Source organism: Eubalaena glacialis, chromosome 1, assembly GCF_028564815.1.
Source record: "Eubalaena glacialis isolate mEubGla1 chromosome 1, mEubGla1.1.hap2.+ XY, whole genome shotgun sequence".
NCBI classification, from domain to species: Eukaryota; Metazoa; Chordata; class Mammalia; order Artiodactyla; family Balaenidae; genus Eubalaena; species Eubalaena glacialis.
Window position 1 is genome coordinate 204,882,938 of NC_083716.1, and position 14,646 is coordinate 204,897,583.

The 14,646-nt window shown below is 38.2% G+C and overlaps 1 protein-coding gene across 1 annotated transcript; it reads left to right on the plus strand.

Moving 5' to 3' along the window:
• Positions 1–289: 289 nt before the first annotated feature.
• On the plus strand, positions 290–12,229 carry C1H2orf69 (chromosome 1 C2orf69 homolog). Its single transcript, XM_061203743.1, has 2 exons — positions 290–722; positions 10,837–12,229. The coding sequence occupies exons 1-2, from the start codon at positions 369–371 to the stop codon at positions 11,662–11,664; spliced, it is 1,182 nt and encodes a 393-aa protein (XP_061059726.1). The 5' UTR covers positions 290–368; the 3' UTR covers positions 11,665–12,229.
• Positions 12,230–14,646: the final 2,417 nt, after the last annotated feature.

Consider the following 14,646-nt stretch of genomic DNA (forward strand, 5'->3'; position numbering starts at 1 on the left):
CTGCGCCTGTATCACAACTGCCGCCCTTCTTGCTCGGGGTTCTCGGTTCCTTCCAGCTTCCTTTGCTCTCTTCAGGCTCTTTCCCAGACTTCCGTTCGAACTTCCCGGCCGCGGCAGAACCCACCAATCACAAACGTCCTTCCTCGGGCCACGCCCCCCTCATCGCTCCCTCCGGGAACCGGAGTCGGATTTCGCGCACACCCCGCCTTCCCTTACGCACGCTGCGCGCGGACGTCGGCCTCTGACGCCGTCGTTGCCCTCGGGGTCGGCTCTCGCCCGGGTCGCTCCCGCAGACCGTTGGGCGCCCGGCCGAACGTCCTCCCTCAGGCCCTCCCACACCCTAGGAACCGCTGTGGCGGCGGCGACCCATGTGGGGGTTCGGGCTCCTGCGGTCGCCGCAGCTGCTTCTCCTGCTGCCGCAGCTCGGAATCGGAGTCGCAGCGTTCAGCTCTCAGGCCAGAACCATGAACCTGGGCGGCAGCAGCAGCCGCAGCGGCGCGCTCTGCTCTCCGTCAGCCGAGCGGCGCAGGCAGCAGTGCGTGCAGCTGTCCGCGGTGCCGGGAGCCGACCCGCAGCGAGGCAACGAGTTGGTCCTGCTGGCGGCGGCGGTGGCGACCGCCGGGGAGGGACCGGAACGGCGGGACCTCCGTGGGGACCTGGCGAAGGAGGAGCCGCAACCACCGCCCCAGCATCACGTACTCTATTTCCCCGGAGATGTGCAGGTAACCTGCGGCCTGCCTGGGCACATGCTCCTTCTTCTTGTACATATGAGAATTCTCGAGATTCCTCCCTCGTAGCTGGGGCCCGGTTCCTTGCCTCGCCTGAATACACTCACACATGGCGCTAAACGGGGTGGCTCCACGAAATCCAGAACCGCCCCTTCCGCGCCCTGACCCCCTCCTCATAGAGCCCTAGACAGGAGGTGTCCTTGGGAGGGCTACGATCTCGAAAGAGCCAGCCGTCAGTCCAGGTTTCGAGGGGGTGGAATTTAAGACCTAGAAACGAGACAATGTGTATTTATTCTATAACTTGGTTTCTCAGAGGATCGGTGGGGGAGGGAGGCAGGAGGCGGAGAGAGGGCTTTTAAATTAGCGTGCTGGCAGTTATTAAAAAGTAAACAGACAAAATACTAGTACTAGGGTGTGACACTCAGTAACCCTAAGAAAGGGAGAATGGGTGGATGAAAAGGGACAGTAATTGCTGAGCATGTCAATATTTTGATGCTCACCAAAATTCTGTACTTTTGTTTTTGTGTGTGATTTTATCTTTATTATTAATTTTGCGGCTGCAGGCAAATATACATGGCTATGTTGTCCTGGAAAGCTGGGCCTTAATCTAGATCTTAATCTAGAACTGCTTTGTCTAATAGGGTAGCCATTAGTTATATGGGGCTATTTAATTAAAACTAAATAGAATTAAAAATCCAGTTTCTCCGTCGCACTAGCTGCATTTCAAGTGCTCAGTGGCCCCTAAGGTTTGTGTGTGCTGTACCGTGCAGTGCAGATACTGAGCATTTCCACGGAACATTCCCATAATCACAGAGTTCTCTTGGGTGGTGCTGGTATAGACAGGTAAAACTAAAATATGGCTGGATGTGTTTCTTAAACCGTGAAATAATTAGTTTATTAAACAATTGTTGTTTTTGAAATTAATGTTTTAAAAAAATATGCTTACGAACGTTGTGCCCTGAGTCAGATGATGATGAAGGTATATGTAGTTTTTTCTCTTGCCCTCCAAATAATTGACTGGTCTAGTTGACTGCTAATCAAAACTAGTATTTCGATTTAAGAGGAGGAATTTAATGTACTCAGTTGATGCCCTTTTGCTCAGTTTGGGAAATCAGCATGGCATTGCTGACAGTGACTTCCAGGGTTTTGTGGACCAGCTACTGTGTGCATCTATAATAATGATGATGATGATAATAATGATAACTAACCTTCATTGAACACCTACTAAATATTTTTAAAGTGTGCAAGTCAGAATATAGCACAGATCTTCAGGTGAAGTCTATAAAGTGCTAAATGTAGTTAGACTAGTACCTCCTTTCATTTCTTTATGTAGCCTGAGATTCCATTAGCTTTTTGGACAGTGATATACTGTTGATTTATGCGGAGTATGAAGTCCCCTAAAAACCCAGGGCTTTTAGAGAAGAAATAGAGAATAATAATGCATCAAAAGCTCTGAGGCCAGATCGCCTAGTTTTAAACCCTGATTCTGCACTTTTTAGCTATGAAACATCTGGCCAATTGTTAAATCTCTCTGTGTTGCAGCCAGCTCAACTACAAAATGGGAATAATGATGTATAGGATATCAATGGGGATTAAATATGTGAATACCCAATGAGTTACCCTCCCTTCTTATCTTTCTGATGACCTTTTTAATTATTGGGGAGTTCTGTAGCGCTCAGTTCTTGGACTTTTCCTCTGACTACCTTTACTCCCTTTGTGATCTCTTTCAGTCTTGTGGCTTTACATGCTACCTATACTCTGACGACCTTCAACATTTGTGTTCTAGCCTAGACATATTCCTGGAACTTTAGACTTGCCAGTTACATGCACGTATTTCCTTTCGGACATTTAATAGATATCTCAAACCTAAAGTCTCTGGATCTTTGTCCCTAAACTTGCTCGTCCTGTAGTCATCATCTTCTCTCTCAGTTAATGGAAACACTTCCTATTTAGTTGCTCAAGTTAGAAATCTTGAAATTATCCTTTTGTCCTCTCTTAATACATCAGCAAATAAAGTGGCTTTACCTTCTAAATGTATCTAGAAGTGATCAGAAAAATCATTTAAAAACCTAAGTCAAATCATACCACACCTCTGCTCAAAACACCAGCAGCTTCCCGTGCCACTCAGAGTAAAAGCCAGAGTCCTCTTGATGGCATGCAAGGCCCTTCACTCTATTTACCTTTCCCACCCTGTAGCTTTTCTTTTTTTCTCTTTTTTGGCCACACTGCTTGGCACGCAGGATCTTTGTTCCCTGACCAGGGATTGAGCCTGTGCCCCCTGCAGTGGCAGCTCGGAGTCCTCACCATTGGACCACCAGGGAATTCCCACCCTGCTGCTTTTTTGACTGTTTCCTTTATCTGTTTTACTCTCCACAGAAGGCTCCAGCCACACCAGCCTTCTTCATATTGCTCATGGTAGACACACTTGACCTCAAGCTTTGCACGTACTGCCTGGAACAATCTTCCTGCAGATGTCTATAAGGATTCATTAGTTCACCTATTTCAAGTCTTTGCTCAAAAGTTGCCTTCACAGTGAGGCCTTTGATGACCATCCTATTTAATAATCATACATGTGCACAGGATCCCTGTCAACTTTTCTCCTAATAAATAATTAGGATAATTTATTTTTATCCATTTCATTTACTATATTAGTTATTCATTTTGGGTTTTGTCTGTCTTCCACTAGTATGATGCACGCTTCATGTCTGTTTTCTTCACTGTTATATCTGCGATGCTTAGTGAGTGGCATGAAGTAGGTGTTCAGTAGATAGCTTGTTGAATGAATAAACATGTGTAAGTTCTTTTGAACAATGTATTAAGTGCTACTTGGCTATTATTATATGAAGGGCTTTTAGGCTCAGATTTCCTTCTCTTTGCACTTGATTCTTTTGAGCCTAATGTCTATTCTGATGAAATTTACCCTGTGAGATACAGCTCATCTTTTAGTGTATTGATCCTTTTAGAACCTTTTTTTTCATTTATATCATATATAGATTAAATAAGCATTCTTTCTATATCTTTATTTTTAATTTGGATAAATATTGAACAGAATAGGGCCAAACAGAACTTTGTAGGATACCATTAGAAGTTTTGCCTCATGTTAACACAGATTCATTATTTGATGTTAATTGGATCTGGTTGACAGTGTAGTTTTAAATGCTAATTACCATTACTTTTTTGATGTTCTTCTTGCAGTCATCTTTTATTGTATGTCCTTTTTAATTCTATGCTTGCCCTTTTATCCGTTGAATTACAGGAAAGCTGAGGCCATAGTAATTCACTTTTCTTTAGGTACCTCTTGATGTTTTTCTTATCAGTAATGATTTTGGAGGGGGATCAGAATTTTTTTAAGTAGGTACTGTCCAGTTTTCTTGAGTTTCTTGCTTTTTAAATCCTCAGGATACAGAATTGTAGGTATTTCTATTTTTAAGTGTAAGTTTACAATTTGATGAATTTCAACAAATACAATTATGTAACCATCACAATAATCATGTAATACAACATCTTCATCACCCTAAAAAGTACCCCTGTGCCCTACTTTAGTCAATCTCTTTTCTCAGCCACAGGCAACCACTAATCTGCTTTCTTTTCAGTATAGTTTTGCCTTTTCTAGATTTTCATTAGTTAGGAATCATGTAGTATGTAGTCTTGTGTCTGGCTTCTTTCACTTAGCCTAATGCTTTTGAAATTCATTCTTCCTGTTGTCTCTATCATGAGTTTATTTCTTTTTAATGCCAAGTAGTTTTCTGCGTATGGACATACAATTTGCTTACCCATTCAGCAGTTCATGAACATTTGGGTCATTTCCAAGTTTAGCTTTTAAAAACTTTTGCTTTCCTAAACACTAGGATATATAGATGACCATGCCCTAAGTGTATGTCCTGGTGAGTAGGAAAAGACTCACTTCTCCTGTGTGACTCTCCTTTGCTATTCACACTATTACCACACTCAGAACATTTCTGACAACAGATGTGTGGGTATTTCCCCCCACACCAAGCAATTCTCTGCAACACCAGCTGGGTGTCCTATAATTCAATTCAATTCTGATACTATCTACCTGGAGTTAGTGTCAGATTCCACACGTTAAGGGCTCAGTCCCACAAGTCTTTTCCCCTCCCCACTTCAGACACCAGTTGCCAAGTCCCAGTTTATCACCTGTACTGCTGACTGACCAGCTATAGATTGGGGTTTGCACGATCCCCCTCCTTGGGTTCAGTTAGTATGCTAGAATGGCTCACAGAACTTTGGAAAACAGTTTACATACTGTTTACCCATTTATTATGAAAGGATATGATAAAGGATACAGGTGAACATCCAGATGGAAGAGATGCATAGGGCAAGGTATGTGGGAAGAGGTGCAGAGCTTCCATGCTCTCTCTGAGTGCACCGCTTTCCTAGCACCTCCTTGTGTTCACCAACCTGGAAGCTATCCAAACTTGTACTTTGGGGATTTTTATGGAGGCTTCATTGCATAGGTATGATCAGTCATTAACTTTATTTCCAGTCCCTCTCTGGAGAATGGGGAGTGGGGTTGAAAGTTCCAAACTTCTCATCATGTCTTGGTCTTTCTGGTGACCAACTCCTATCACCCATGAAATTACAAGGGTTTTAAGGAGCTCTGTGCCAAGAACCATGGGCACGCGTGCACACACACACACACACACACGTACTATTTCACATCTGACCATATACCCTGGGGCTTCGTGTGCTATGTCGAGCAGCCTTCTTAGGCTGTTCCTGTTACAGTCCTTTTAGCTTGCTTACGTGAGATGTCCACTTTATGCTCAGCGAAGATGCCCCCTTGACCCATTTTTTATGGAAGTACAGCTCGTACCCTATATAGCTCTCCTCACTCTGCTATAACAATAGTCCACCTAACTTAAGTCTTTATCATGGAGACACATGTCAAGTTTTCCTAAAAATCCTTTGTACCAGTACTTCAGTAGCAGTGTGGGATGGGCCTTTATGTTTTTGCAGGTCAGCAAGCATCTACCTGTGGAGTAACTACCCCTTAATCTCTCCAGGAGATTCTCTTGCCACCTGCCTCACTGGGGATGAGGAAGCATGCCTCCTACCCTTTAACCCCTACAGGGAGAGTAAGTGCATTGCATTCCCAACTGGGATGAAAACTCTCTCAAAAGAAAACCCTTTCTTCCCACTTCTTCCACCTCTTCCGTAGATTGGCCTTGGATAGTAGCCTGGGTTGCAGAACTGGTTTTGACTACCTGTTAGCAAGTCCTATGGGGATGTCTGGTGTCTCTTTCTAGAATATAGGAGTACTTATCCATTGTTCTTAGATCTGGACTTCTTAGACACAAGAGTAACAATCTTATTTTTACATTTTAGTACATACACACAGTTACTTAGTATGAGCATTTTCCTCCTCTGATCATGTAACCTCAGGTTAATCAAAGAAAATACCAAGTTTTTAGGTTTACCACCTCCTATGTGGTAGAGACTAAACAGAGTCATAAAATCTTGTTCATTTTAGCTCATTAAATAACTATATAATATAAATAACTGTATAGTTTGTAGGAGCTCAGTTTCCTTAGCTATAAAAACGATTTAGATATTTGTGCTTTCTTTTGTATTTGGCACTTATATCTAACTATTTAGGAATCCATAGAATAATTCAGTGTTGGCTCTGTTCTTCCCAACTAATATTTGGGTGTCTTTATGGAGACCTGACTAATGTTCCTACTTCAGACATAATAGGAATTCTACTGCATAATTCTGGAATTTCTACTAATACTGCAAAACTGAGCTCATATATTTGTGGAGCCTTCCCTGATGTCCCAAAACATAGCTTGAGTCTCCCTTTCTCTATGTCCCCTCACAGTTCTTCACATATCCCTGCTTTACAGCAGTAATCATATTGCCTTGTAATTATTTATCTCTATCTCTCCCACTGGACTGTGTTCTTGAGGGACTGTGAACTGTGCTTAGTGACCCCCAAATGCCCACTGATGAATATATGAAGAAATGGAAGTCAAAGTTCAATAGGCAAGAATATTTCCACCTTTCAATTTGTGTTGGAAATTTGTTCCTTCCCTTTCTGATGATGCCCATGTGTGTGCGCGCATGCCCACCTCTGCATGTGGGGGTAGTTCCTTTCATGTTCATCCCTCTATTCTTTACGTTGGTGCCTGAATTGCAAATTCTTTCATTTTTTGGACGAAAGGGTTCTGTGCGGAAAAAGAGTGTAGATTTCTTATAGGTAGGGACAAGGGAAAGGGCCCAAATTTGCTGTCTCACTGAAATTAAAAAAGAGATACTTATCAAAAAAAAAAAAAAAAGGATTTAGATGAGCCCTTTCAGATCTAAGCTCCTATGATAATTTTTTTTTATAAGTTGTAGATTTTCCAATTAATGTTTCTTTTTTTTTTAATTAATTAATTTATTTATTTATTTTTGGCTGTGCTGGGTCTTCATTTCTGTGCGAGGGCTTTCTCTAGTTGCGGCAAGCGGGGGCCACTCTTCATCGCGGTGCGCAGGCCTCTCACTATCGTGGCCTCTCTTGTTGCGGAGCACAGGCTCCAGACGCGCAGGCTCAGTAGTTGTGGCTCACGGGCCTAGTTGCTCCGCGGCATGTGGGATCTTCCCAGACCAGGGCTCGAACCCGTGTGCCCTGCATTAGCAGGCAGATTCTCAACCACTGCGCCACCAGGGAAGCCCCTCCTATGATAATTTTATATCTCATAAATCTGGATGTGCAGAAGGCAGTAGCAGAATCCATAAAAAATTAAATGATGGCCTTCTGGGAATAGATTTTTTTTTAACATATATGACAAACTTAATGAGGTAAAAACTGTTAAGAAGGACTTGAGCATCCTGTTGGGAAAGTTATCAAAGGATATGAATAGAGAATTAACAAATGAAAATTGCCAATAAACATAGAAAAATGTTCAACCTGATTAGGAATAAAAATATGCAAATTAAAAGTAAAATATTTTATCTTAGTAGCAAAGATTTTTTAAAAATTAATGCTAATAGCCAGTGTGGGTAAGGATGTGAGAAAATAAGCACTCTTGTATACTTCCAGTGGAAGTATCAATTGGTATTAATCTTTTTGATGGAAAGTCTAAAAATTATACAAATCTATACTTATTGATAAGGAATCATGCCTGTAACATTTTTAAGTGAAAACTGTGTGTATAATCTTGCTGAGGGAAGAAATAAAGAACGCTCTCTTACATACATACTTGTTTATGTGTATGTATACTAAAGAACACTGGAATACTAGATACCAAAATTTTAATAGTGATTATTTCTAATGGTGGTTTTATGGATTCGTGGTTTTTATATCTTCCTTATACCTTTGCATGTAGACTAAATTTTTGTAGTATTACTTTTATTAGTCTTAATTTTTTTAATAGAAAAATGTGTATATTGCTAAAAATTCATTTTATTTAAGGTTGTACATTGAAAAATAAGTCTCCTTTTCATCCCTTTGGATGAATGGAGGCAGTCTCCGATTTCCCTTCCCTAAGGCTAACCATTGTTACTGATTTATATGTCCTTCCAGAGACATTCTATGCTGATGCAAACTTTTTTTTTTAAACACAAATGATAGCTCAGCATTCAGGGGTTTTTAGCCCTTATTTTACAACCCGTATGAGTACTCATAGAACTGCCTCATTCTTCTGAAGCAGGAATAAATGTCCTTATACAGATTTATTTATGCATGTGTGCAAGTATATCCCTGAGGTAAATTCCTAGAAGTAGAATTACTAGGTCAAAAGAGAGGTGCATTTAAAAATGTTTGGTATATGATTGTTAGAAATAAGGAAAAATTACAATTCTATTTCTCTTCTCTCACACCATATACCCAGTCCATTAGCAAATGCTGTTGACTCTACCTTCAAAATATATACAGAATATGACCAGTTCTTAACCACCTTTGCTTCTACTACCACTGTGGTTCAAGCCACCTTCTCTCATCGGGGTTATACTTAAGTAGCCTCCTACTGGTCTCCCTGCTTCAAACTGTTGCCCCTTTGCACACAGGAGTCAGAGTAATCCTTCCAAACAGATTATATCAGCCATCTACTCCACACCCTATCAGAGCAAAGTCCAAAGTCCTCAGGGTATCTTACAAGGCATGATCAGCACCTCCCCTCTTCACCAGCAATCTCTGTGACCCTCTTGGTGGTCACTTTTGCTCCTTCTTCACTTCACTGGAGGTACACTGGTCTCACTGGTGTATCTTGGTTATACCAACGATGGCTCCACTTCAGGTCCTTTTGCAGTTCCTTATGACTGAAATAATCATGACTCAGTCCCTCAGCTCCTTCAGGCCCTTCTCACCTATTGCCTTATTGGAGACTACCCTGTGTTTAAATAATAATCTTCCACACACTCCAAAACTTTGCGCTCCTTTTCCCTTGCTTTGTTATGCATCACACTTATCACCGTATAATGTCTTGTGCTGTCTAGCCGCTAGCTACTTGTAGCTATTGACCGCTTGAAATTTAGTGTAATCAAAGAACTAAATTTTAAATTGTATTTAACTTTAAATTTAAATTTAAAAACTGATAGTTCAGTTCCTGGAAAACTTTTAAGTGTATTTGAGCAACTTGGGTATGTGAATCCACTTTTGCAACTGTAAATCTTATGAAATCTAAATTCAGATCAAGTATTTCCGATGAAAATTTAGCACCCAAATTGAGATGTGTTGTAAGTGTAAAATATACACTAGATTTCAAAAACTTAGAAAGAAAAAGAAATGTAATAATCTCAGTATTTTTTATGTTGGTTACATGTTGAACTGATAATATATTGGATGTATTGGGCTTAATAAACTGTATTATTAAAAATAATTTTGGGACTTCCCTGGCGGTCCAGTGGCTAAGACTCCATGCTTCCACTACAGGGGGCATGGGTTCAATCCCTGGTCGGAGAACTAAGATCCCGCATGCCGCAGGGCGCGGCCAAAAAAAAAAAAAAAAAAATTTCACCTGTTAAACTTTCTACTTTTTTTTAATGTAGCTGCTGGAAAATTGTACATGTGGCTCATGTTATATTTCTGTTGGAGGGTGCTGCTCTATTAACTCATGGAGTTTATTATGTATCTCTGTACTAGAATGTGCACTCTGTGTGGGCAGGGGTTTCATCTGTTCTGATCCATGACTGTTCAGTAGGTATCCAATAAATTTTATAGAATAAATGAAATAAATTTGAATGAATTTCCCTTTTTTAAGGATATTATGAATAAAAATTTAAAGGAAAACAAAACTTACATGCATGTTCTAGAACATAAACAAAAAGTTATTAATATATATAGAATACTTATAAATAAACCAAATAAAAAAAGGCAAAAGATATGAACAGGCACAAGTAGAAATCCAGATGGCTAATAAATATATGAACAAAATTTCAACTTCATTTAAATTTTTAATAAATTCAAATTAGAATAAGTTATCCTGTGCCAATGAAATTTAACAAAGATAAAAGAAAAATTATACATACTTCTCTGGAAGACAGTATTGTAGTCTATATAGTCAACCTTAAATTATGAATATTCTTTGACCTAGTTTTTCCACATCTGGGAATTTATTTTTAAGGATGTAATCACAGATGTACACGAAGATTTTTCTATAATGTTCATTGCAGCTTTGTAATACTAAAATTGAAATTAAACATAGCATTCAGGTTGCTAGAGTAATCCAAAGAGGGAGGAGTTCAGGATAGCAGCTTTAATAGGAAAATATTTTAAAATTCTGTTTTGGTCAAAAAATCTGTCTAAGAAACCAAATTTTTATTTTCAGTTAATGTGTTAGGAGTAATAGATCATATGTATACTAAATAAAATCCATTTAAAAATCTATAATCGTTCTAAAGTGTTTTATTTTTAAAATTTCTACTGTGCTATTTAGCTTTATCTTATAACCCTGTGTTTGATGGATTTGAGGCTTAAACTGAAGAAGTGATTTGTTTAAAATCTTACAACCAGAAGGTAATAGGTTTATAGTTTTCATTTCTAGTACATTAACCATAGGTCATTATAACATCCCTACTTCCTCCCCAATAAAAATGGGAAACTAATTTTGTGGAAATAATTTTACATAACTGTGTATTTAATATTTGTTTTATCTTTCTTACCTTTCAGAATTACCATGAAATTATGACTCGTCATCCTGAGAATTATCAGTGGGAAAACTGGAGTCTAGAAAATGTTGCCACCATTTTAGCCCACCGGTTCCCCAATAGTTATATTTGGGTGATAAAGTGTTCCCGAATGCATTTGCACAAATTCAGCTGCTATGACAATTTTGTGAAAAGCAATATGTTTGGTGCTCCAGAACACAATACTGACTTTGGAGCTTTTAAGCACCTTTATACGTTATTAGTTAATGCTTTTAACTTAAGTCAGAAGAGTTTGCTACCAAAGAAGAATGTGAAAGATTTGAATAAGGACGCCAAAGCATCTAATTGTAGATCCAGTTCTTCTCATACTACTAATGGTTGCCGGGGAGAAAAAGAGAGGACCTGTGAAAAATTTGATGAGTCTGCCATGAGTTTTTATCCACCATCACTAAATGGTGCTTCTTTTACTTTGATTGGATTCAGTAAAGGTTGTGTTGTTCTGAATCAGTTGCTTTTTGAATTGAAAGAAGCCAAGAAAGACAAGAACATTGATGCTTTTATCAAAAGCATAAAAACAATGTACTGGCTGGATGGAGGTCATTCTGGGGGAAGCAATACTTGGATTACTTATCCAGAAGTCTTGAAAGAATTTGCACAAACAGGGATTATTGTTCACACCCATGTAACACCTTACCAAGTACATGATCCAATGAGATCTTGGATTGGAAAGGAGCACAAGAAATTTGTTCAGATACTTGGAGATTTTGGTATGCAGGTGACTAGCCAAATTCATTTTGCAAACGAAGCTCCTTCCATAGAGAATCACTTCAGGGTTCATGAAGTATTTTGAGACTGCAGAATTATTAATGCAGAAGAGCAGAAGCACTTTGTGCTATAAATTCAGATAATGAGATGTAATCCATAGATGCATTGTCAGGTTTTTTTTGGTGGGGGGTGGGGGGAAGGAAGCACACATTCCTAAACTATGAGTGTAATGTGAAGTAGTGTTCCTTGCTTGTGAATGTGGATAGTTTTTAATTGGGACTGGGTTAGAATTAGTTTATTTGAAATCCAAAAGGTGGTTTGTGATAATCCTACAGGGAGATACAAGACCCTTAAGAATGAAAGTTATAATATAGTCCTTATAAAAGGCAATTAAGGTTGTTATTGTTGCAAATAGTTTATTTTCTGAGTAATGTTTAAAGCCAATTTTGGTGATACTTTAAGGGTAATTAGGTATTTCGGCACTGAAAACTTTTGAGTGGAAACACTGTTTCTCTTCAAACAAAGCGAAGGCACACTGATGTTTTCCATCAATTTGCAATAACTATACCCTGCCTCTTATGTTTATAAACTTATGGTGTCATTCTTCAGTGTGCCATCAAGTGTTTTTTCTTAAGAGTCAAAATGTATTTGTTTCCACATATCTAAGAATGTGCGGTAGTGTAAAGTTAGTTTTTAAAAATACTACACTTAAGCACTGTGGCTTAATTTTTAATTGACAACTTTTGGATAAGACATCTTGGAGTTTCTTGCATTTTGGCAAAAAACCAGTTCTTTTGGAAAATTGTTTCAAATTGAACATAATTATGTATACTGGGTAAAAATATAGTACAGATTTAAAATTGTTTCATCCTATCATCTTTTGAAAGAGAGCAACTTAGGTAAAATATAATACTCTATTTGGTAGTGCCCTATTGAAAAGGAGACAGATTCTATAGAACTAAGCCATTATTTCTCCTGAAGCATGATTTTGTCTGCCCAAAGAAAGCATCTCTCCTTGGCCAAAATGTACAATTATATTGCTATATGAAAAGTTGAAAGAGAAAGTTTGAAGACACAAATGATTTAATTTTGGCTCAAAGACTGAATTTGCTTAACACTGCTACATAATTTGGGTGAGGTTTCCTTCTGCCCATTTTTCTTGACCTAGATAAATACATTTTGAGAAACCAAGATCTAATGAATGTCAACTAACATTGAAAGATTACAATAAAAGGTTAGTGGTCTTTTTAAAAATTGTTTATTAATAATTAACTTTTGCAGGTCATGAAATAATTAAGCAGGGAAGTAACATGCTGCTTTCAGACTGAAAAAGAAAAAAAGACTGAAGCTTAATATCAATAACCCAGAGGGTCTAAATATATAAAACAATAGTTAAAACGTTAATTTCTTGGTTTCGTCCCAGAATTATATTTTAATGACTCTATAAATATATTCCAAATATTCAGACTTATAAGAAAGGATTTTTACTTACCAGATGCTTAAATTCTATGAACTTCAGAATAGTATCTTTCAATGGTTTTTTTTTAAGGATGAAGTACAGTAGTTTTATATTGCTTTGGTTTCTTTTAAATACCTGCTGCTTCTTTTGAGACCCAAAATTCCCAACAGGGAAACAAGTCAGCCTGATTCTAACATTTGATTTATTACCTTGTCTTAAAGCACCATTATTGATTGGATGGCTTCTTTCAATACGTTTAATAATCCTTGGTTAAATTTATGTGTATCTAATGTAACATAGCTAAGTTACTGAGTACTTTAATGAGGGGGGAAGGAAAGGCATTTATTTCTACAGGATTAACTAAAATGGAAAATGTATGACTTTTAGCAGAAAGATTCATTTAAAAATCTGAGATATTTAAAATATGGTCCTTGTAGCTATCCAGTCATGTAAATGCTTAATTGTAATTGTTATATGTTGAATGGATATTAAGAATAACTCTCTGGGACACCTGGAATTGCCATTGCATCAAAATGAGACAGTGTTGAAAACTAAAAATATTTTCTTTAATGAAAATATATTCAAGTTGATCTGTATTCAAATATTTGTTTAATACTTAAAATTTGTTCTTCACATTTGTTTAAAACTATTATAAATGTTAGTGTATCCTTTGGATTGTGGCTTTGTGTTTGTGTCATGAAAGAATCAACTGAGAAAAGTAGTCAAACAAATAATGTGAAAGTTGTTACTGCCACAGCATGAATGTACAGTTGTATTAAATTTAATCCACAGAAGTCTGTTTGGATGTGCTGTTTGTTACTAGATTTGTTAAAACTTTAGATCGTTATTCGGAAGGAAGCGATTTCTCTCCACTTTGCCAGTTTGGGTTTTTGTGTGTTTTCATTAACCTCCATGTTTTTTCATACAGGCAACTTTGAACCTTTCCTATAAAAATACATCTCTTCTTTCCTTTAAATTGCTCCACAGAAAATAGCATCATTTCCTTCTGTTGGATTTCCTAGACAACAAAATCTCTCAAAAATAAGTAAGTTCTTCCTTTTCTACGCTAATCATCTGTATTCCTTTAGCTGTCATCAAGAGACTTGGTTAGAATATGGTGTGATCTGTTCTTCATTTCATTCATGCAATATCTAAGCCCCACCAAGGGCAAAGAAGGTCTAGGCACTGAGGATACAGTACAGACAAAACAGTTCCAGCACATGTGAGGATGGAAATGTGTAATAGACTAAGGCTTAAGAGGAAGAATATGAAACAAAAGGTATTATTCTTAAAAGAGCTATTCTGTTACACTTCATTTAAGGGCTTTTAAGAGAAACATGCTTTAGAGGATAAGATATTCATGTAGATAGACATCTGTGAATTCAGGTTGCTCTTTACAAAGGCAGAGAGGCCAAGCAGCCCTTAGTGGTAGAGACAGGCAGGGTCACTTAGGATGGTCATTTTAGTATCCTATTTAATGGAACTTGAAAAAATACAATATAACTTAGGTGTATTTAAGACACCCAAACACCCATGGCCTGTACGCTTGAAAAAAGACTGTAAGGTAACACCAGAGATATGTGGGTGACTACCAATCTATGTTAGTTC

Coding starts and splice junctions, on each gene's coding strand:
- C1H2orf69 (XM_061203743.1), top strand. CDS start 369: ATGTGGGGGTTCGGGCTCCTGCGGTCGCCGCAGCTGCTTCTCCTGCTG. Junction 723..10,836: donor ATTTCCCCGGAGATGTGCAG/GTAACCTGCGGC, acceptor CTTACCTTTCAG/AATTACCATGAAATTATGAC.